At 44.1% G+C, this 23,867-nt stretch overlaps 1 protein-coding gene across 5 annotated transcripts in view; it reads right to left on the bottom strand.

Annotated features, from left to right (window-relative positions):
• Positions 1-4,619: 4,619 nt before the first annotated feature.
• The window catches only part of pxylp1 (2-phosphoxylose phosphatase 1), a 215,828-nt gene continuing 196,580 nt past the window's right edge, over positions 4,620-23,867 (bottom strand). For all 5 annotated transcript variants that reach the window (XM_038815885.1, XM_038815887.1, XM_038815886.1 and 2 more), the window contains 2 exons: positions 8,570-8,709; positions 4,620-5,725 (listed from right to left, as the gene is read on the bottom strand). In XM_038815885.1, coding sequence (XP_038671813.1) covers positions 4,794-5,725; positions 8,570-8,709 — 1,072 coding nt within the window. In that variant the 3' untranslated portion in view covers positions 4,620-4,793. The remainder of the gene's footprint in view (positions 5,726-8,569; positions 8,710-23,867) is intronic.

Here is a 23,867-nt window from a genome sequence, read left to right as displayed (position 1 = left end):
AGACTCAAATGCTTACCCAGCCTTTGGAGTAACTCCGATATCTTTGCCTTATTGAGTAGTTTTAGTTCTACCTGTTCAGCTACAGCATTCAGCTGTTTGATGGTCAGGGGAATTATTTTTCTCTTCCCAGTCAAGTCTTCTCATTCTACAAGTATCTTTGCATTAAAATTTGCCATATTGCTTTTAGAATTAGTACAGGAAAATCTGCTGGTATAGTTAGTTTGCTTTAAAGACACTTTCAGATACTGAACTTTCCAATTTTGACTTCCAATTTATTCCTTTAATGTCAGATTCAGCTCCTTTTAGTGCAATGGATTCAGATTTCGCTCATTTACAACCAATTCAAACTCTGATGCAGCACTTAACTTATGTTATGGACAAGGGAGAGAGACAGATTAAAGCACCCTAATTCTTCTACCCTTCTGTGCATAATCAGTGTGGTTTAATTTAAATCAGGCTGAGGTGTGTTCCCAAACCCCTGTTTGTGTGTGGTCAGTTTTTAGAGTCTCGAGCGGCAGACTTTCATGGATAAACCAGGAGCATTATTTATTCATACAGGCGTTGTTTATCGTTGCTCCATACAGACCGCATACTCGCAAGAATTATACAGTAAAGAGTAGAAGTTTTACGTCTATGAATGTTCAAACTAAACAGAATAGTCAATGGTTCACATATCTGATAAGAGTCCAGTGAAAGGGGTTTTTCACTAGGGAGCTGAAGTTCAAATGGATCCACATAGGAAACAGGATTTTGTGGAGTCCATTCAGAATAAGAGATGTGCAGAAAGTAGAAAAGACAGTTTTGATAATACTTGTCACCAGAGGACCAGTTTCCCTTTTCCAGGCAAATTCAGGATGTTTGAGAAATAAGCTTTCAAAGAGGACAATAAAATAGTAAACTTTGTGGCTTGGTTGAAAGTTAGATATTGGAGCTTATTTTCAGTAGTAATGTTCCTTCTGATAGTACTCCTGCATTCTGCAGTATGCTGACTACTGAAAAAAGCAAGCAGGGCTTATGATAAAAAGCTTTCAAATATCAAAGGGTTTTGGTCACGAGACAGCTGGCTATTGATACATAATGGAAAACAACCTATAGACTATTTGTTTAATGACCTTCCATGGTCAAAAGGCATCGACATACAAAAGATGCAGAAAGGGATCCTGAGCACGACCTTTGTACATAATCACTTTTGTTAGTTCACCCTTGTTGTGTCCTAGGCTCAACTATCTTCAGCAGCTTCATCAATGACCCTCCTTCCATTATAAGCTCACAGGTGGTGATGTTTGTTGATGATTACACAATTTTAAGCATCATTCGCAACTACTCAGATCATCAAGCATTCACTCCCTCCATTATTGACACACAGTAGCAGCAGTATGTACCATCTACAAGATGCACTGCAGGAACTCACCAACACTCCTTAGACAGCACCTTCCAATCTGCAATGATTGCCACTCTGCAGAGGATCTGGCCCAATATCTCTTTGTAGACACTTTGGGTTGGATTCTCCGATCCTGCAGGTATGTCCACAGGATCCATCTGGCCTTACGACCAGAAGAGTGGCACCACCCCCGCACCGATCCTCCATCCGGTGGGGGGCTTGTAGCTGCGCCGCATAAAGACCCCGGCTTTACCTGCCGATACGGCTGGAGAATGGCTGGGTCCATGGCCGCGCACGCGCATGGTGGCGGGCTGCGCCGTGCAGCACGGCGCTGGCCCCGTGCGGATCCGGCCTGCCAAAAACTGTCTCCCAATAACCAGCCTTGGCACTCCCCACCAGTCCCCCCAGCCCCCAACAAAGGGCCCCCTGCCAGTGGAACGGTTTCCTGCCCGACTATGGCGGCGCTGGTGTCAGTCCCCGAGCGGTGGGAGAACACACGACCGACGCCATCGTGGACTCGGCCCATTGGGGGCGGAGCACTGGGGGAGGGCCTCAGGTGACGTCCTGAGGCCGTCCATATGGCCTGCAGCAGACTCCCTGAGAACATCTTTTTGAGGGGGCGGAGCATGGCAAAAACGGCGCCGTCCCCGATTCCACCGTAACTGGGGATTTTCCGGTGATTTCGGCGCCGGCAATCGAAAAATCCCGCCCATTGTATCATCCACACAGGTTTCATTTCGACCCAGTTTTGTATCATCTACAAATTTAGATATATTAGTCCGTCTTTTCATCTAAGTCATGAAATAGATTGTAGATATCCAAGGCCCCAGCACTGATCCTTCTGGCACTCCACTATTTACAGCCTTCCAACTTGAAAATGTCCTGTTAGATTATCATTCAATTGCAAATTGAAGGGATTGCTTAACTTGAAACTTACAATTCAATAAAATTTCAAACAATAGCATTTCCACATATACAACTGACTGACATATAACTTTGCAGCACATTTGATTGTTTTATGTCTATAATTTTACTCTTATGAATGAGGACTAATTAGTTAGCAAGTTTTGAAGTTTTTTCCAGCTGACTTGTCTGCTCCATAACAGTTCAATCTACCATGGAATATTTTAAGCTAGACTTCATTTGAGATGCAACAGTTAAGAAGCCTATTTCTATTCCAATTAGTTTAAAGCACAAAAGTCTCAGTTTGGATCAGCACAACCCAAATTATTTGAAATTAATCACTTGATTAACTCAGAACTCAAAGTAAAGGAGAATTGCATTGACCGCAATTGAAGTTAAGCAAAAACACATATCTAAACAACAGGATCACTAAAGCACCCGAGATCATACGTATCATTATTGATGCCACCATCAGCCTGCGAGCATTCAATTCTCAATGGTTACTCTCTTACTTCAAATAATTCACTGAGGTTGCCAAGCAAGACTTTGGTTTTTAAAATCATGTTGTCTATTATTTACTCTTTTACTTTCCAGATACTTTCTTGTTTTAGCCTTTATTAGGGGTTCAATTATTTTTCTTCTACCACTGTTAAGTTGCCTGGTCTATAGTTCCCTGGGCATGATCTATCTCCCTGCTTAAATATAGATTGTGTGATGTAAGTTTGCAGACGACACAAAGGTTGGTGGAATTGCAGATAGCGATGAGGACTGTCTGAGGATACAGCAGGATTTAAATCGTTTTGAGACTTGGGCGGAGAGAAGGCAGATGGAGTTTAATCCAAACAAATGTGAGGTAATGTATTTTGGAACGTCTAATGCAGGTTGGGAATATACAGTGAATGGTAGAACCCTCAAGAGTATTGAAAGTCAGAGAGATCTAGGTGTACAGGTCACTGAAAGGGGCAACACAGGTGGAGAAGGTAGTCAAGAAGGCATACGGCATGCTTGCCTTCATTGGCTGGGGCATTGAGTATAAAATTTGGCAAGTCATGTTGCAGCTGTATAGAACCTTAGTTAGGCCACACTTGGAGTACAGTGTTCAATTCTGGTCGCCACACTACCAGAAGGATGTGGAGGCATTAGAGAGGGTGCAGAAGAGATTTACCAGGATGTTGCCTGGTATGGAGGGCATTAGTTATGCAGAGCAGTTGAATAAACTCGGTTTGTTCTCGCTGGAACAACGGAGGTTGAGGGGCGACCTGATAGAGGTCTACAAAATTATGAGGGCATAGACAGAGTGGATAGTCAGAGGCTTTTCCCCAGGGTAGAGGGGTCAATTACTAAGGGACATAGGTTTAAGGTACGAGTGGCAAGGTTGAGAGTAGATGTACGAGGCAAGTTTTTTACACAGATAGTAGTGGGTGCCTGGAACTCGCTGCCGGAGGAGGTGGTGGAAGCAGGGACGACAGTGACATTTAACGGGCAGCTTAACCAATACATGAATGGGAATAGAGGGATACGGACCCAGGAAGTGTAGAAGATTGTAGTTTAGTCGGGCAGCATGGTCGGCACTGGCTTGGAGGGCCGAAGGGCCTCTTCCTGTGCTGTACTTTTCTTTGTTCTTTGTTCAAGGGGCCAGGTGCTGGAGGGGCGGTATTTCCAATACTCACTCCACCACTTTCTAGGTCACAACTGTTCCTCACTCAACATGGCCATCAAGTACAGCCATGGCCACCAGAAACCCCAGAAGGAACTGGTGTCCTCCAGCCCAGAAGTGCATTCATGTTAACCTTGGAAGTGAGTTTCAGCTGCAAACTCTTAGATAAATTATATAAGTAGATCATCAGGCAATAATAAAGGGCAGAAGCGAGAAGGACGTTAAATTTCTCAGTGAATTACCTGCCGTGTACTTTCTGGATTACGACTAGTACAGGACAATAAACCAGCTTTGGCTTCACGATGGACTGTATGAGAACCTGACTCGGTAATTTGAGCCCTTTTCTAGTTGATATGACTGTAAAGTTGGCTACGTGCCTTCATGTATGTTAATCAAATTATTTATTTATTAATTTGACTTGGTCTTCTGGTTGCTTACATTGTGTCTCTAAACCGCACCTACATTGCGCCCGACCCCTTGCAACATGACAGTAGCTATCTGAAAATTCTCAGGCACTACACCTTTTCCTAAAAATATATTAACTATGTGTAATTGTGTCTCTATCTTGCCCCTGCAATATTTTGAAAAACTTTAAATTGATGTCTATGGTGCAATGGAATTTGATAATCCACAACAGGATGATAAGTCGTCCCTCTAAAACCATGTCATAACACGTACTTGGAGCGTGAAATTCATACATTCCACATTATAATTTATTGTCACCGGAAATAAAACAACTCTGCCATTGGGAAAGGAATGATGTCATCAAAACATAACAGCAACAGTTCGAATCAACAATATTTAAAATACGCAACACAAAGCTTAACACTTGAGGTGCCAGCAGCTGAATATTCAAAATACCCTCCTGTGGCATGCATCATAATAGTTTGTGCTGTTAAAAACTGCAAACATGTCCTTTCTCACAAAATTTAGGAAATTCTCAAAAGGGCAGAGGAGTTGTTTGGAATGTGCTTTTTGCCCAGAGCAGAATGAGGTTTGGAATGTGACATCATTGCCATTATAAAGAATGCGAATAAAATTATGCTTCTGGTCCTTTACATTTTTCCAAATTTCAAAGATTATTCGGGCACCAAATCGAGGAAAGCTGGCATCAGGGATGCCCAAAGCGCTCAGCAGGGGTGCCACAGTAACATCATGAGCAGAGTAGAGAGTGAAAATCTCGTCCCTTTTCCCTTGAGCGATGCGCTGCATGCGGGTGACAGTCTGGTTTAAAATAGGATGGGTTGCAAGTAGTGCATATTTATAATACAGCTTCTTCATCTGCCTGTCTCGCTCATCCTCCAGTTGATGTGCCTTGATGACTTTAAAGTGGTTCAAGTTAATGCAACCATTTTCTGTGCACGGAAATGAAACATTGTGACAGAAATGGCACAGTAGGGAGTCAATGGGATTAGCTGCTCTTAACCGTCTTGTGGGAATCCCCACGATTTTTGCCATGTCTATGTATGTCTGCTCCAGCAGGCTATTCTTAACCCGCAAGTTGTACTGGCGTCGTTGCTCCTCCTCCAGGTAGTGATTCCGCATTGGGCAATCACAGTTGTTCGAGCAAAAAATGGTGCTCCACTGGTACCGGATGTGTATCTTTCCCCAATCGAATTTTGGTAGTAGACTGTACAGCAGTGCTAGCCCACTCTGCAGAGTCCGGCTTTTCCCTGTTGATTCCACATATAGTTGTTTCGTTGTCCAGTTGTCAGGCAACAGTTTGTGTTTCTTAATATAGGTCTCATGCAAATGTTCACCATTCAGCAGATGCTGGACAACACCTGCAAGCAAAAAGCCAAGATTGAAATCAGCTATTTCAAACTGTTTTAAGGTTTGAGCTCTTTTTACATTCTGCAGCAGACAACACATCTGAACAGAGGGGTGTACATATAGGTACTCAGCATGGCAATCATTCATTAGGACATGGCCTACCCATCATATATCTGAGTAATAAAAACTTCATTGCTAAATGTCCTCAAAGCCACCAATATTCAATTGAATGTCGTGGATTGCAGCTGTAGAATCATTCAGCATAGAGAAGACCATTCAGCCCATTGGGCCTGCGCTAGTTCTTTGAAGTAACGAGTTACTCATTCTCCTCTGCTCTTTCCCCATAACTAAGTTTGTCTTTCCACCCCCTTACCAACCCTCTTTTGAATGTTACTATTGAATTTGCTTCTACTACCCTTTCAGACAGTGCAATCCAGGGGGCAGGAACTCACTGTGTAAAATGTTTCTTTATGTTCCCCCTGGTACTTTGCTTGAATTTGTGTCCTCTGGTTCCTAATCCTTCCACTATTGAAAATAGTTTGCCTTTAATTACTCGATCAAAATGCTTCATAATTTTGAACTCCCCCCCACCCCCCCCCGCATCAAATCACCTGTTGACCTTTTCCGCCATAAGGACAGTAAAACCCCAGCTTCTTCACTTTCTGAGGGCCCTTATCCCCGGTAGCAGTCCAGTACTTGTCTTATAAATCCCCTCCAAGGCCCAGTGTCATCCTGCACATGACATCGGAAGAGAGCATTATATCTTAGCTGGAGGCACAATGTCCCTCCACCCACACGCATCCACCCACACAGAACCACCCCCCTCCACCCCGAGCACAAACCTGCCATGCCCACTGTTCAACTTCAATTTCATCTATGACCAATTCATAACGCCAGTGTCATGCAGGGGGAGCAAATTGGAAATCTATTCTAATAGTTAATAATCATGCTAATCTAATTTTCCAGCACAATAAGATTTTCCAACAACGTACAGAATTTATGGTAAGTTGACAGTAACTGCTCCCATTGTGCATTTTTTCCTCCTTTAAAAAGGTATAAGCTGTTAAGAGTGCCTGAAGGCAGTGAATTCAATGTTTTGCTTCAGTAAATCATTTGTTGCTTCATACATTTATTTTTGCCCTTTGCTGTCTAGATACAGGATATAAGAAAACAAATTCAATTCACAAGACTTGACTCAAAACATTTCATCCATTTTCAAATGATATAATGTTTGAAGTGGTCGATGTCACACAGACCTTTAAACGCATGATGATTCAAACAATATTTCCAAATCAAACTCGGTATTTCCCCATCACCATACAAAGTATAAATAAAATGGAGCGTCAACATATCTATAACAATGGCAGCAAAGTAATGTCAGAAACATGTCAGTCAGTCCACAGATTCAATATTTACTCTTTTGGAATTGCAACATTTTTGTGTTACTTAAGGATGTAGCACAGCACCAACTATTTATTTTAATGACAGAAAGTTTTTGGAGTGTTCCTGCATCAGTCTCCCCATTAGCGTCATAGTTAGACTCACTCCAAAATGCCCAATCCCACATGGATTGGAAGATAGAAACTCTACGATTCAAGAAAGGATGGAGAAAACAGCAAATTGGGCAAGTTGGCCTGATATCAGTTGTCGAAAAAATGTTACAACTTATTATTAGAAATATGGTGATAGGGTACTTAAAAAAATCAAAATATAACTAGACAAAATGAATATGGTTTTATAAAATGCAAGTCGTGCTTAACAATTCTGTTACACGTTTCTGAGGATGTAACAAGAAGGGTGGATAAGGGGAAATCAGTGTGTATAATGTATTTGGATTCTCAAAAAACTTTCACTAAAGTCTAAGAGCTTATTACACAAAATACGCATGAGATTAGGATAGTACATTCGCAGGAATTAAGAATCGGTTAAAAAGCAGAAAAAACAGCATCGAAAGAAATGGGTCATTTTTGGGTTGATGGCCCATAACTAGAGGGAAGCTGAAAGAATCATTGCTTGAGCTTTAATGGTCTGTATCAATGCCTTAGGTGAGGGAGCCATGTGTAATGTATTTCAAACTTGCTGATGATACAATGTTAGGTGGGAAAGTATACTGCAAGGGGATCAAGGCTGCAAAAAGATAGCCAGGTTGAGTGAGTGGGCAAAACGCCCATGTTCTTTGATTTGAAATTTGAACCACAAATTGACATAATGATCATAGGATGTAGTTTACTGAATGGCATTTCCCCCTCATTTCCATGCAGTACATTTATTTTGGTGTTTATTTGTTTCACCTAAGACACATCCATTTAAATATGAATTCAAATCACGTTAACATTTCTCATGGGTCAAATAATTCAAATACATAACATTTTTTGAACCTGATGAAGATGTACAATTAGTCTCTATAAGAACAAGAGACTAAAAAATACATTTATATAAAAAAAGAAGTAATTAGATGGCTAAATTGAGGAAGAAATAACACATATGTGCTCTCTCTCCATATTATTTGCTCAAAGCCTATTTTAGGTCAAATCCACAAAGTACAAATATCTATTGTCCATAGAGTTTCATGTCATTTTGGATCAGGTACAATATTGGTATTTAAAAAATGATATTGGAAAGAAAGTAAGTTTAATATACCACTGATAGCAGTTCTCAAACTCATACTTTTGCACCAAAGTGGCATCAGACCTCTCCACAGACACACTTTTTATACAGCAATTTGCACTTCTGTCCTCCATACGATTGGGCTACACACTGGCAACACACTCTACACTGAGACAATAGTTGAACCTAGCGCCATTAGAAAATTCACTTTAATCTAAAACAGGTTCACAATTTGCTTGGTACTTCACCTATTTGGGTCAGTTCTCCCATCTCGCACACTGCATGGCTGGGGAGGAGAGCAATATTGTTCAAGGGGCCATCCAGTTGACATGCAGAAGCAATGTTCTTGTTCTTGATAAAATTTTCCAGCAGCCTGTGAGAAGGTTTCCTTACAACAGAGGAAGAAAATTGAAGTTTAATACTCCTGGACGTAAACAGTAACTTTAATAAGCAGTAACATTTTAATTCAGGCACTTTGCTTGAAAAGGCTCATCTTCCCTTCCATACGCTGCAGTAGCTAACTCTCATGCTGTTGTTAAAACTGAAAACTTACCCATTTTAAAACAAATTATGTTCCTCTCCATTCTCTAGAAGAGAATCTGCTCCCCTCACTCTCTCAGTTTTGCATTCCATATCACCATAATTTGCTGCTTAATCTGTTTTTTCTCATGTTGCCCAATTCTTTTGTCAATTACCCAAAACTTGTATCCTCTGTTTACTGATCCTTCTGCCACTGTAATCAGTTTCTCTTTATTAACTCTATCACAACTCTTCACAACTTTAAACATCTCTATTAAATCTCCCATTAATCTTTTGGAAGAGTGATACAGCACATATTGTAAATACAAAATTAAAAAAAAATGAAAATGCTGAAAATACTCAACAGGTAGGCAGCATCTGTGGAGAGAGAAGCAGAGGACGCGATTCAGCAACCCCATGGCAATGGTTGTCTAGCACAAGAGCCCCAAATTGGGCTCCACGTCAATCGCTAGTTACCTGACTCGCTCTGCCCAGCGCGATCTGGGTCTCGTCCTCGCTGGGCAAGGTCCAGATCTGAATATTCAAATGAGCCGAATTTTAAATACCTCGATGCCGGATCCACCTAGCGCCCGGGACACAGCCGGTGCGCCTGTGAGGACTTGCCAGGATGCTGTTTACTACTCGTTCACATAAACATGGACCAAGAATAATGGAAACCTGGGGAGGTCTCTCAGACCATTGGAATTCACTGCGTGGTCAAGAACAGTGCAGGGCGGTTCCCTGGTACTCCCCCTGGCACCTGGGCACCTATCAAAACCCTTAACAATTTTAAACATCTCTATTACATTTCTCATTAATCTTATAGCAGAGTAACTGCGCGCAGTTCTGGTCACCACATTATAGGAAGGATGTGGAAGCTTTGGAAAGGGTTCAGAGGAGATTTACTAGGATGTTGCCTGGTATGGAGGGAAGGTCTTACGAGGAAAGGCTCAGGGACCTGAGGTTGTTTTCGTTAGAGAGAAGGCTGAGAGGTGACTTAATAGAGACATATAAGATAGTCAGAGGGTTAGATAGGGTGGACAGTGAGAGTCTTTTTCCTCGGATGGTGATGACCAACACGAGGGGACATAGCTTTAAATTGAGGGGTGGTAGATATAGGACAGATGTCAAAAACAGTTTCTTTACTCAGACAGTAGTAGGGGTGTGGAACGCCCTGCCTGCAACAGTAGTAGACTCGCCAAATTTAAGGGCATTTAAGTGGTCACTGGATAGACATATGGATGAAAATGGAATAGTGTAGGTCAGATAGGCTTCAGATGGTTTCACGGATCGGCGCAACATCGAGGGCCGAAGGGCCCGTACTGCGCTGTAATGTTCTATGTTCTATGTTCTAAAATATGGCATGTTGGAAATCCAAAATGAAAAAAGAATGAAAATGTTGAAATTACTCAACAGGTTTAGCTGCATCTGTGGAGAGAGAAACAGAGGGCGTGATTCAGCAACACCATGGCAATAGGTAAATCGCGTGAGAGCGCACCAAATTGGGCACCACGCCGGACACCAGGGTGATCGCCAGTCACCTGACGTGCTCCGCCTTCGAGATCCAGATCTGAATATTCAAATGAGCCTGATGGCTCTTTTAAATACCTGGGCGCTGGATCCACCTGGGCGCAAGAGACACAATGAGCACCCTGGGGGGGATTCTCAGGCCATGAGAGACCTCCAGGTGGTTAGGGACAGGGCATCACTAGGGCGCCTGGGTGCCAGATTGGCACTGCCATGGGTCAGGCACCGGTGGGCCTTGCCACTTGGAGAGTGGTGCAAGGGGAGCTTCAGGCGCCTGGAGAATGTTTGAGAGGGGGTTGATAAAGCTGCAGGGGGGTGGCGGTGAGCTGAGTGGGGATGGGGGCAAAGAGAAGATTGGCCTGCCAATCAAAGTGACTCCCTAATCTGTGGACAGCTGTTTCTGCTGGTAGATCAGATGGCCAGCAGGAAAAAAGTGTGGCCTCGGCAGAGAGAAACTCTCCAAGGCCAAAAGAAACAGTAAAGTGCCATTGAATAACGGGGTAAACACGTCCAACAGTGGACCTAGTTTGAAGTCTGCTGAATCGTGCCCAGTTTATGTTTCCGATTGATGACCTTTCATCAAAATCCTAATGGAGCATTAGCTGTTTTTCGCACTTTACAGATGCCGCCTTGCCTGTTGTGTATTTCTAGCACCTTCTGTTTTTTATTTCAAATTTGCAGCATGCACAGTAATTTCATTCTTCACCATAATGGCTGGACTTCCAGTCCAGGAGAAAAAGGGAAACATTTCTGAGATCACAGAATGAAGCGCATACTGGTTATAGAAAGCAAACTAAACTGCTGTTTAATTAGTATGTGAACCCACCTATTCACGGTAATGACCGGGTGTGGAGTGTGATGTACTTTAAACAAAAACAGCTTATTCTGTTGATGGGAGATAATCAGTACTGTTAATTTCTATCAATTGTGTTTAGCTATAAGCTCATATGGGCATTAATTATACTCATGACAGGGTATCCCTAGAAAGGGAGCATGTGGTGTCTACGGGCACCTTGAGGCCTTCTGCGCTCGGTGGGCACCGCAGGGGTTTGAGTGCTTTATTGACACTGTTAACTGCACTCTTATTTGATGTTTTAACATTCTGTTGACTGTTGTTACCTTTGGGCAGTGCCCCTACCAGGAGCGGCCCTTTTTGCTTTGTCCCATATTTTTATTGCTTTTATCTATTTGGTTGCTCTGCCCGCTCTCTTGCAGGTGGCTGTGATTTCCTTCCAACTGCCTGCTCCTGCAGGGGGCCTCCGATGCGTGGAGGTCATGTGCCGGGTTTCAGTTGCCTCTGCAGCCATCGTGACCATGGGAGAGGACCCAGAGGAACCAGGAGCTGACCTGCTCCCAGCGCCAAGGGAGGATCTGTGTGATTTGGTGGTGGATTTGGTGGTATGACAGGTTGGAATTGGCCTGCTTCCTGGCTGAAGGTGGAGGGGAGCACACTCTTGATGTCGTTGAAGTGGGTGTCCAGATGCCGGAGAGGCAGGACGGTGCCCGTTTGACTGTGCTCCTATGTTTTGGACTGCTGCTGCTCCTGTCATGCAGGCTGCTGGTGTTTTTAGTTTTTCTTTTGTATTCAGATTTGGTATTTTGTACTGTGGAATTGTTAATAAACAAAAAGATGTAGAGGGCATTAATTGGGTTTCATTTGAGCACATGTAAAGAAACACTTTGTGCTGTGGTTCAGTTTGGAGGTGTGTGTTTGTCTTGTTTCACTCTGCAAGCGGCACGGTAGCACGCTGTTGCTTCTCTGCGCCAGGGTCCTGGGTTCGATTCCCGGCTTGGTCACTGTCTGTGTGGAGTCTGCACGTTTTCCCTGTGTCTGCGTGGGTTTCCTCCGGGTGCTCCGGTTTCCTCCCCCAAGTCCTGAAAGACGTGCTTGTTAGGTAATTTGGACATTCTGAATTCTTCCTCTGTGAACCTGAACAGAGGACTGCTGTCAGACATTGTTACTTCTGCGCAAATCATAATATGGCAGATTTTTAGATGTTGAATTGTTCATAAAAGAATCAGTTTTAAGTCAAGCAAGATGATTCATCGTCTTACTGGAAGTAAGACTGATTCACTGAAGTGGGTTGGAGTAGCATAATTACTTGTAGAAATAATTGTTATTCATGAGAATAAATGAATCCACTGTAAGTGTTTTGGCTGTCCACCCTATGGGAAATAAAGCAGATTATCAATTCATAATAAGCTTCAAATGTTTTCTTGGTCTGCCTTCAGCGGTTCTAAAGAAATACAAATACAAAAGACATGAGCATCAGTTTCAGATCACTAGGGGGTGTAGTTTAAATGCCCCTTTTTACAAATAGAATTAGGCTGTGGAAGTCAACTTCCAAAAATGAAGACACTCGATTGACAACACTTAAACTGGGAAGACGTCTATAGCAACCCAAATTGATGTCAGCATTCTTTACAGGCACTATTTTAATTTTGATGGAAAATCTGAGAACTGCAGTAGCTTCATAAAAGAATATTAAAAAAATTACTAAATCGGGTTTTTGGTGGGATTTATCCTAATGTTTTGTTCTGATTTGCTGATTCCCAAACTTAGTCACATTTTTGAGAGCAAAAACATATGGAGTTGGTGGTTCTTGGTTGACCTCGGCTTTGATGAACCTGGCTTTCTGTCTGTGGTTTTCAGTTATCCATTATCATGACCTTTAAGCAGTGATATTCCCATGGAAACCCTTACGGTTTTTCACATAACGTATACTATGGGTGAACTAGTCTTTAGTAACCTGAGGAAGCCAGCGGTAAGAGAACAGAGCTTTATTTAACTATGTAAAACATTCTGCTCAAAGCCACAACTTGCTCCCAGTACAGTCCTTGCTGGGAGAACTAACCACACTAGACCCAGCTTTGGGGCTTTTATGTTAGTTTGTAATGGGCTTTAGCTGGGTGGTCCCCGCCCCTATCTGGGAAGCTCATACTCCAAGAGTCCTGTGGGGATATCAACAATGGTTTCCCTGTGGTCCATGTTGGGGTTATAACAGACTTGATATATTACAGGTAGATGATATTAGGCATATTACATGCGAGTGCAACTTAAATGGCTAAGAATCACTGTCATTAGGGTAACTATTCGCTAATTGCCTTGACCAAATTTGCTTAATAGAATCGCCATGCCTTTTGAACTCCTCTCTCGAATGATCTAGGATTCTTTACACCCTGACTTCTTATGTAGTGTCCTGTTTGCAAAAACTAGACTGCCTGTGACAGTGTCTATCTTTATTCATGGCTGCCAACATCCCAAGGAGATGAAAAATCTTCCAACACATTGTGTGTGAAGCCATTATCAATCAGTGAGAGAAGCTATTGAATGCTTATTATTGTCAGTCAGCAAGGCAGCAGAATGAAAATTAGCTCAATAGCATGTTTACTACCCAGTATCTCAGGTTTCGCTTTTTCCTAAAAACAGCTAAAAAAATCCCAAACTGCAAGAGTTATTTCAGGGACTTTGAATAAAAGAAACACTATTCATTGATTGGCAACAACTTTAGATTAAGTGACGCCGTTCGCAACCTTGGTATCACATTCGATCCTGAAATGAATCCTTGGTGGTTCTAACATTGATGCCATCGTTAAGACCACCTATTTTCATTCCTGCAACACTGCCTGGCTTCCCTCAACTGCTGTTGAAACCCACATTGATGTCTTTATTAATACTAGACCTGAGGCGGGATTCTATGACCCCCCACCAGGTCGGAGAATCGCCAGGGGTCGGCGTGAATCCCGACCCCGCCGGCCTCCGAATTCTCACACCCCCAAAAGTCGCCGTGGCGTGAATCGCGCCGCCTGCCTCGGAGAATGACGGAGACCAGCTTGACTCAATGGGTCCCGGGCCGCCCGAATTCTCCGGCCCGCGATGGGCCGAGTTCCCGCCTGTTTTTGCCGGGTCCCGCCGGCGTAAAGCAAGGTCGGTCCCTACCGGTGGTTCCCAACTCCGTGGGCGCCCTCCGGGGTCCTCGGGGGGGGGGGCGTGGGGCGATCTGGCCCTGGGGGATGCCCCCACGGTGGCCTGGCCCACTGATCCGCGGGTGGGCCTGTGCTGTGGGGGCACTCTATTCCTACGCGACGGCCGTGTAGGCCTCTGCAATGGCTGGAGCGAAGGTGAATCCCCCTGCACATGCACGGGGATGACATCAGCAGACGCTGACGCTCCCGCGCATGTGCGGACCCGCGCTGGCCGGCAGAGTCCCTTCGGCCCTGGCTGGCGCGGCGCCAAAGGCCTTCCACGCCGGCCGGATTGGCACAAACCGCTCCGGCGCCGTCCTAGCCCCTGAAGGTGTGGAGGATTCTGCACCTTTGGTGCGGCCCGACGCCGGAGTGGTTCCCAACACTCCACTGCGCCGTGTCTGCCCGCCCCACCAATTCCCGGAGAATCCCGCCCCTGGTTCTTCTGACAAACCCTTGGCTGGTCTCATGCATTATTTCCTCCATAAGCTTGAGGTCATCCAAAGTCTGCTGCACTTGTCTTGAATGGCTGCATGTCCATTCCCCAATGAGCCCTGGACTCACTGATCTAAATTCACTCCTGGTCAAGCAACGTCTTGATTATAAAATTCTCATCCTTTTTTAAAAATCCCTCTGAGGTCTCGCCCCTCCCTCTCTCGAAAATCTCCTCCATCCCAATAACCGCCTGAGGGGCTGGTTTAGCACAGTGGGCTAAACATCTGACTTGTAAAGCAGAACAAGGCCAGCAGCGTGGGTTCAATTTCCATACAAGCCTCGCCGGAATGTGGCGAATAGGGGCTTTTCACAGTAACTTCATTTGAAGCCTACCTGTGACAGTAAGCGATATTCATTCATTCATTCAGATATCTGTGCTCATCTAATTATAGCATCCTGTCCATCCTCAATTTAAATTTTTCTACAATTGGTGGCCATGCCTTCAACTGCATAGGCCATTGGCTCTGGAATAACCTCGTTGCTTCACTTTGCCCCTTTACCCCGATTTCCCTTTTTTAAGGCATTCCGTAAAATCAACCTCTTTGACCAAGCTTTCAAAATCTTCTGGTGTGATATTTTATGCTCATGTGAATCACAAAATCCATACAGTGCAGAGGAGGCCATTCGGCCCATTGAGTCTGCAGCGACTCTCTGAAAGAGCACTCCATCCAAGTTCACTTCCCCGCCCTATCCCAAGCACCCCTTAACCTAACCTACACATCCTTGGACACTAAAGGACGATTTAGGAGGGCCAATCCACATAACCTGCATATCATTGGACAGTGGGAGAAAACCGGAGCACCCAGAGGAAACCCACACAAACACGGGGAGAAAGTGCACACTCCACACAGACATTGACCCAAAGCCGTAATTGAAACCGGGTCCTTGAAGGCTGCAGTGCTAACCATGCCACCGTGCTTTGGTACAATAATTTATGTCAAAGGCACTATATAAATAGGTTTTTGGAGTGTAAAAAACTGTGTTGTAAATTCAACCTCTTCCCTTCTTAAATTATATCAATAAAACACCCAGTAATTTTATAGCTGTTACAGTGACTTCTTACGCCTGTAAAATCTATTAGGAAGAAGAACACTTTAACTTTTTAAAAAAGAAAGAACAATTTACTATAACAAAATGGACTCCAGCAGAGTCAGGTGACTTATTTTGTGGTTTTTGTACAGACAGGGACATTTAAACACATCTCTAGGAAATTAGTTAAATTGCAAATGGCTTTTCCAGGCTTTACAATTTGAATAAAAGAGACTTACATTACGATGCTGCCGGATTGGTGGTTCCCATGAAGATAGAATTTCAAATAAATACATTTCCAAGGATATGCTTAGCTGTAATGTTGATGATATAGCATACCCCCTCCCCCCCTCCACCATTGCACGGTGAATTGCTTAGCCAACAATCCAATGTGTGGACAATAAAAAACATTGATACTATTGTCACATGCCAAAAATTGGCTTGTAATGAGAAACACCTTATTAATCTGTAAAGGCATCATGGTGGGGCGGTGTGTTGTGTTATGCTTCTTCATGTAGCATAAGCTGCTTCCTTAAGGTATACTCTGACAAAGGAAGGTTCAGACTTGGAGATAGGTTTAACACATTTATTGAACAGTTAACAATTCTCCTACTTGAGTTCGACTCTCCTACTGATCTTACTATAGTAACTCAATCTAACTAACCAGTCTGCTCTAATCCATGCAGTGGGTGTGATGCTTCTGATCTGCCCCTGTCTCTCTGAGTGTCGCCTGTGGAAAAGAGCAAGAGCATGTGTGTCCTGTCCTTTTATATGGGTAGCCCCCTTGTGGTAGTGTCACCTCTGGGTGTGTCTTGACTGCCCATTGGTCGTGTCCTATCTTACTGACATATTGGTTGAATGTCTGTGTGTCATGATGTCGCTGGTGCTCCTTCTCATGTTTATTTAGTCTTAGTGTATTTGCATTAACCCCTTGTGTATTTACAGTGATGTATATCACCACAGTCTGGACCAGCACTGACAGAGGAAGAGATCTCAGTCAGAAAAAACAAAGAACTCTCCCTCGATAAGAAAGTGATCTCAGGGAGTGGAGATGGGATTATTTGTTTTACCTGCAGGATTATAACCTATAGGAGCTCAACAACAATTTCAACTGAAAAAAGCCAGAAATGTCGAACTTCATTTATCTTTGGTGAACTGAGAGAAACTTCTTCAAGCCTGCTTCAATTCAACAACCATTGAACGACTGTTTAAAGAAGTACCTTAAAATTTATGTGTTTGTTAAATCTTTAGAAATCATCTTTTCTTGTCTATGTATCTGAGGAATGGGTGTTGTTGTGTTTACATTTGAGGTGTTGTGAAAAATAAATGTTTATCCTTTATTTTGATTTGCACTCAAGAAAGTCTGTTTTGGTGTCCTCACAGCACTAAAGGAGATAAAACACTCCTTCCCAAAAAGTACATCTTGTGGTGGTCAGTCGAGAGGTGAAGAAAAAGGGGGACATTATCCCACACTTCTCCTCATACATAATATAACAAAGAAAATAAACTGTGTGTGTGTGGGTGGGGAGGGCGGGGTCACTGCCCACCCCATGTGTACCTTTTTAAACTTAATTTCCAAAAGTAACACCTTTCTTGGCGAATTTATGTGATTCTCTCTTTTTCTAACAAATATCACTTGACATCTATAAATTTAATTTTGTACGCCTGTGTTCCCAGTTGTTTAGCTGCATAATAAATGGCCAATTTGTCTGTAGTTGCAATGGGAGAACAGAATAGCTGCTGAAGTTCCCAAGTTGTAATAAAACACTCTGCTGTACAATTTCATACAACCACCAGGGGGGGGCAGTGTGCTCTTACATGTTCATCATAGCCGACCGAAAAGCTGGAAGCACAGGGAAAGGTAGAAAAGCCAAGTGTTTCTGGATAAAAAAAAATCCATTCTGGTGGAGGTTATTTAAGTTCACCACCATCAACCCAATTGCAATGGCTAATGATAGCAATATGTCCCAAAAACTTTTTGTCATAGCTTTTTTTTGTTACATTTCTAATCAAATGGTTCAATGGCATGTATTTTGAACTTCACAGAGATAAGGCTCCCACAATGACTGACAGGTAAAGGTGCCACCCTTTCTCACAATTGGGCAAAATGCCCAAGGTTCAGGCTCACTTGTGAAGTCCTCCACAGTCAAACTGTCTAATGGTATTCATAGTCAAGATGAATGGAGAGCATGTGGAGATGATATGAGTAAAGCTGTGCACCGGCATTGAACCAATACTTTAGGAGAGGAGGAGGGAACTGGAGAGAATAATAGGAGATGAATCCACGGCTAACACTGCCAGATCCTGCAAGTATTTTAATTCTGATTGAATAAATCAACAGCTCTGCAGTTCCCATTAAAACAAGAGTAGAAACCTCATGTAACCTATTGGGATTGATATAAATAGCCCAAATGTAATAGCCACTAATGTTAGAATAAATCAATAAAACCAAATAGAGGTGAGATGCAGGTTCAAACCCGCAGCTTTTGAAATGAGGAGTTGTTGAATGAGTAGAGGCAGAAACAGATAAAGGCGGCCAGAAAAGAAAATCATAGAATTTGGAAAGAAGAACAAGCAACACATAAAAGGCAGTTCAAAGTGCGGTTTGTTTCTACTCATCTTCGCACTCTTAAAATCTCCAAACAATTTCATACTTCAATAGTCTTGCGTTCCCCTTGGCACTTTAAAACGAAAAGGTCTATTTAACACAATCGTGAGTTTCTCCCCTTATCTTTCCCTCAGTCTCAGATCTTTGTATGGATCTCTCTCGCCCATCTTTCAGGCAACATGAATGTCAGAATGCTGTTCTAATCCCATTTTATAATGAATTCAACCTTTCCATTCTTAATAGGCTTGGTGCTCTATAAAGGCTCAGTGGTAGGTGATAGCCTGTCATCATACTGGACATATAGATCACAACGTCCCAGTTTGATCTTTCCTCTGTACTGATTCAAGTAGTTTTCAATCACATGTCCGCGGTTGGCTTTAGTGTGGGATCTTCCAGTCTCATCAAAGGCAATTTTGAATGTCTCGTCGTGTTTTCAGGTCCCGCCTCACCATGACGGGTCTGTAAAATTCTCTTGCAATGTCCCTATTCATTATCACTATCCAGCGTGTGTATATACTGAGTGAGGGCAGGATTATGCTCGCAGTTAATCAAATAGTTGACGGCCACTCACATTTCGGGACACACACGAATAATGACTGATCAATGATATATGAGTAGGACCACCAGTCTCTGTGGAATTTTATCCATCAGCAGCCACTGCCTTCAGTTGAGGAAAGAAAAAAAGGAGGAGAAAACTAATAGCATCAGGAAGTCACATTCAAAATTAATAGCTGATTTTATTAGCTCCTAATTTTACACTTGGGGGTCATTGCTGGGCTTCCAACACATGTCAGAGTATGGAGACGCACTCTACCTTCTGCAAGGGCTTTGCACCCAATTTACCTGGAATCGGTCATCTGGATGCAATTGATGATCCATTGCATCAATGGATGGCCTTGCTATCCATCTGATTTAACCTATCCATTTTCAGAAATGATGCAGGGACCCAGAGCAGAAACAGGAGCATTGCAGGAGAAAGTAACCAGATGTCAAAAGGATCCAACAATCTTTCTGCAGAAGGAAAATATTTGAATTACTTTTTGCCTCCTTGATTCTTTGGGGTGCTCCAGGGAAGTCACAGGCTGTAGATGGTTCCAGCACAAGTCACCCACCACTAGTTTTTGGAAAGAACTGGAATCCCAGAGCACCATGGTGAGGTCAGGGGAACCCTGACCCAACAGGTCTCCAGCAATATTGTTTCTGTGCTGCTCCTGGGTACTGACACAAGCAGAAAAAACTGCACAAGCTTTAGGCTGACCTTTCGTATGATAAGCAAGGTACTCGAGAGACAAACTCACATATACGGACAAATTCTCTCAGACCTCACTAAAATAAGACAACAAACCATTCATTAAAGAATGTAAAACACGCATGTCAGAAAGCATCAGTACAAGGTACTCCAATCACAAACATCTAAATATCCAATTCTCACAGAGGGATGTTTGAACTATCATTTGCTCATGTTCTGGCCACACGCAATTAGAAATGAAACCCAAAGCTTGCTTGTCACGGCAGTACATTTTGATCCAATTTTCAGATAAGTAGAATCATTGAGCGTGTTCTACCAGCCGCGTTGCTCTCATGGTCAACCCTCCGTGGGTGGGTGAAAGATGAGCCCAATTTAAGAACATATGTTGGGACAGTTTCTCAGAGTGAAGGGCTTACCAGGAAAAAGGCAAGGAACGCTAGTGACATTAACTTGGAGAAGGCTGTGTTCACCTGGTTTGTCCAGGAACAGTCTGGTGGCACCCCCCTATCTGGACCTATCATCAGGACTCGGGCTGAGAAGTTCCATCACCAGCTCCACCCAGAGGACAGCAATTTCGTAGCCAGCAAGGGTTGGCTCCATCGGTTCCAGAAAAGACATGGGATAGGAGCAGTTACCATCAGTGGTGAACAGAGATCCGCCGACTCAGGAGCAGCAGCAGCCTTTCCCGACATCCTCAAGAACTACATGGTGCAAGAGGAGCTGACCCCAGAGCAACTCTACAATGCAGATGAGTCAGGGCTCTACTGGAAGATGCTGCCTGACAAGACCCTAGCTGTCAAGGATGATGCCCACAAGACTCTGGGGTACAAGCAAGCCAAGAACAGGCTCACCATCCTGTTTGCCAGCAATGCCACGGGAACACACAAGCTGAAGCCATTGATTGTGGGCAAATTCAAGTCTCCTAGATGCTTTCACCACATCAACATGGAGAACCTACCCATTACCTACCGGAACTCTGGAAAAGCCTGGATGACAGCTTCCTTATTTGAGGAGTGGTTCTTCAGGTTCTCCGTACCCAGTGTCAGGGACTTCCTTAGTGCCCGCAACTTACCGCAGAAGGCCACACTCCTGCTGGATAACTGCTCAGCCCACCCTCAGGGAGATGTTCTCAAGACCAGGGATGGGCAGATCCAAGTGCTCTATCTCCCAAAGAACACCACCAGCAAGATCCAGCCATGTGATGCTTGCATCATTCAGACCTTCAAGTCTGTGTACAAAAAGGAACTGATCCTGGAAATGATAGACTCTCCTCTCACTGTCCCAGATTACCTGAAAGCCATCACCATCAAGGATGCCTGTTATCTGGCAGGGAAGGCCTGGGGAGCTGTGACGGAGAAGACCATCGCCAACTGCTGGAACAAGGCCCTAGGAGCAGCACTCCCACGACCCCAACATTACCCGGATGAAGAGGACTTCGTAGGCTTTACTGAAGCAGAGATCAGGGCAGCTGAGGAGAGGCTAGAGGACCACCTGGATGAGAACCTAACACTCCAGGATTGGGTGAACAGGTGGTCAGCAGCAGAGGACGACATGGCACCCGCAGAAACATTCACAGAGGAGGAGATCATCGACCAGGTCACGCAAGAGGAGGCCCACAGTGGCAAAGAGCCACTCGGATGCCATCACGCACCTGAAGTGGCTCATAGCATACACAGAGCAACAGGACTTCGACCCCATATACATCCTACACCTGAAGAACCTCCAGAGGCAAGCACAAGTCAAGATGAGGAAGGGGATGTGCCAGAAGAAACTCACATACTTTTTTCAATGATTTTTAAAAATATGCTTGTAAGTACAATTTTAAGTATATTATTGTATGTATATATTATTGTATATATGTTAATAAATTTAAAACTTGACTTAAGACTTGAACGAACTTTGATGTTTTTTATTTAAAACGCCCTTCCATTCAGCAATGTTCAGCACAGTCAGCGATGTTTCCTCTCGTTCATTCATTTGGATATCCGCCATCTTGGATATCCGCGGCTCGGATACAACGCGGGTGGCTGTCTTGGACCCGAACACCCGCGGTATAACGGGGGACTACTGTAGAAAGGATTGTGTACTCATGGCAACCGGGTTGTGAAGGATACAGCAGATCATTAGGAATTGAGACACACGCTACAGGGAGTACTGAAGGGCTAACACTCTGTTGTGACCAGACCACAGAGCAATTAATTCAGTTCTCCCTCAGTCTGCTCCACAATGTTTCTTGTGACTGTCTGTGTTTGGGTTGCAGAGTAGAATAATGACGTAATACCTGGACAGCCTATGTCACTCAGCAGCCGCCCTCAGGTTTGGCCTAAAGGCTGATCGACCGAGAGACAATAGATTGCTGAAAAATGAAAGCATTATGACTGCTGCCAGGATAGCAGACATCACCCAGCACTATAATGTGCAGAGCATGGTTGCATATTAGCTAATATTCAACAGCTGTAACATTTCTGGTTTTCCGGCATCTCAGCATTTAGATGCATTGCCTGCAAAGATACACTGTGGATGGCACGGAGGCAAAGTGGTTAGCATTGCTGCCTCACAGCTCCAGGGTCCCAGGTTCAATTCTGGCCTCAGGTGACTGTGTGGAGTTTTCACTTTCTCCCCATGTCTGCGGGGGTTTCCTCTGGATGCTCCAGTTTCCTCCCACAGCCCAAAGATGTGCAGGTTAGGTGGATTGGCCATGCTAAATTGCCCTTTAGTCTCCAAAAGGTTAGGTTGGATTACTGGATTACGGGAGTAGGGTAGAAGCCTGGGCTTAAGTAGGGTGCTCTTTCCAAGGGCCGGTGCAGACTTGATGGGCCGATTGGCCTCCTTCTGCACTGTAAATTCTATAACTTCTATGACACGTGCAGTTTATATGCCATGAGGAAGTCCACTATCCTGGCAAAGTCATTAGCATATTCCATCTCCTTCTCCCTATTCAGGCAGAAAATAATGATTACTTCTATCCTGGCATAAAGATCATCTGCCACATCCCTGATGCAGCTGGGAGATGTTCCGAATGTTGCCCGCTTCAGGCTCAAATGATCATAACACAAAGAAATTCATGACCACAGTCACCTTCATAGCTGCAACCTTCGCCCTGCTCTGGAGCCGCAGCTCTGGTTGCAAGAGGTGGTCGAGTTCTGTGAGCACCTCCGTCAAAAAGCAATAATGTCGCACACACTGCCCCCGATTGAGGCGGAGCTGAGAAAATTGCTTCCTGGAGACACTAGGTGGTTAAGGATGCCTGTTGGGAGCCCTTCTCCTGTCTTTCTCCCTGCCTCCCCCTCCCCTTCCCTCTTTGAACAGCTTGTCCTCATCTTTGCTGTCTCTGTTCCAACTCCCCAGGTGTCCTTGTTCACAAGTCACTGTAACATGCAGGTGCAACAAGAAATTAGAAAGGCAAATGGTATATTGGCCTTCTTTGCAACAGGATTTGAGTGCATGAGTCATGAAGTGTTAGTGCAGTCATAGAGCCTTAGCACAGTTTTACTCTCCATACGCAAGGAGGAATATACTTGCGATAGAGGGAATGCAACAGATGTTCACTAGACTGATTCCTGGGGTAGTGGAATTGTCCCATGAAGGGGGATCAAGGAAGTTAGGCCTGTATTATCTTAGAAGAGTGAGAGGTGATCTAATTGAAACATATACATTTCTGACAGGGCTCGGCAGGGTAGATGCAGGAAGGATGTTACCCCGACTTGAGGGGGGGGGGGGGGGGGGGTCTAGAACCTCATAGACTCATAGAACATACAGTGCAGAAGGAGGCCATTCGGCCCATCGAGTTTGCATCAACCCATTTAAGCCCTATCCCGGTAACCCAATAACCACTCCTAACCTTTTTTGGTCACTAAGGGCAATTTATCATGGCCAATCCACTTAACCTGCACGTCTTTGGACTGTGGGAGGAAACCGGAGCACCCGGAGGAAACCCACGCAGACACGGGGAGAACGTGCAGACTCCGCACAGACAGTGACCCAGCAGGGAACCGAACCTGGGACCCTGGCCTGTGCAGCCACACCACTGATCACTTGTGCTACCGTGCTCCCTATTAACCTGGGGATACAGTCTCAGAATAAAGGGGCAGTCCATTTAGGACAGAGATGAGGAGGAATTTCTTCACTCAGAAGGTGGTGGATCTTTTGAATT

The sequence above is a fragment of the Scyliorhinus canicula genome, chromosome 13 (assembly GCF_902713615.1).
Source record: "Scyliorhinus canicula chromosome 13, sScyCan1.1, whole genome shotgun sequence".
Classification (NCBI taxonomy): Eukaryota; Metazoa; Chordata; class Chondrichthyes; order Carcharhiniformes; family Scyliorhinidae; genus Scyliorhinus; species Scyliorhinus canicula.
This window is presented reverse-complemented; position numbering and strand designations above follow the sequence as displayed.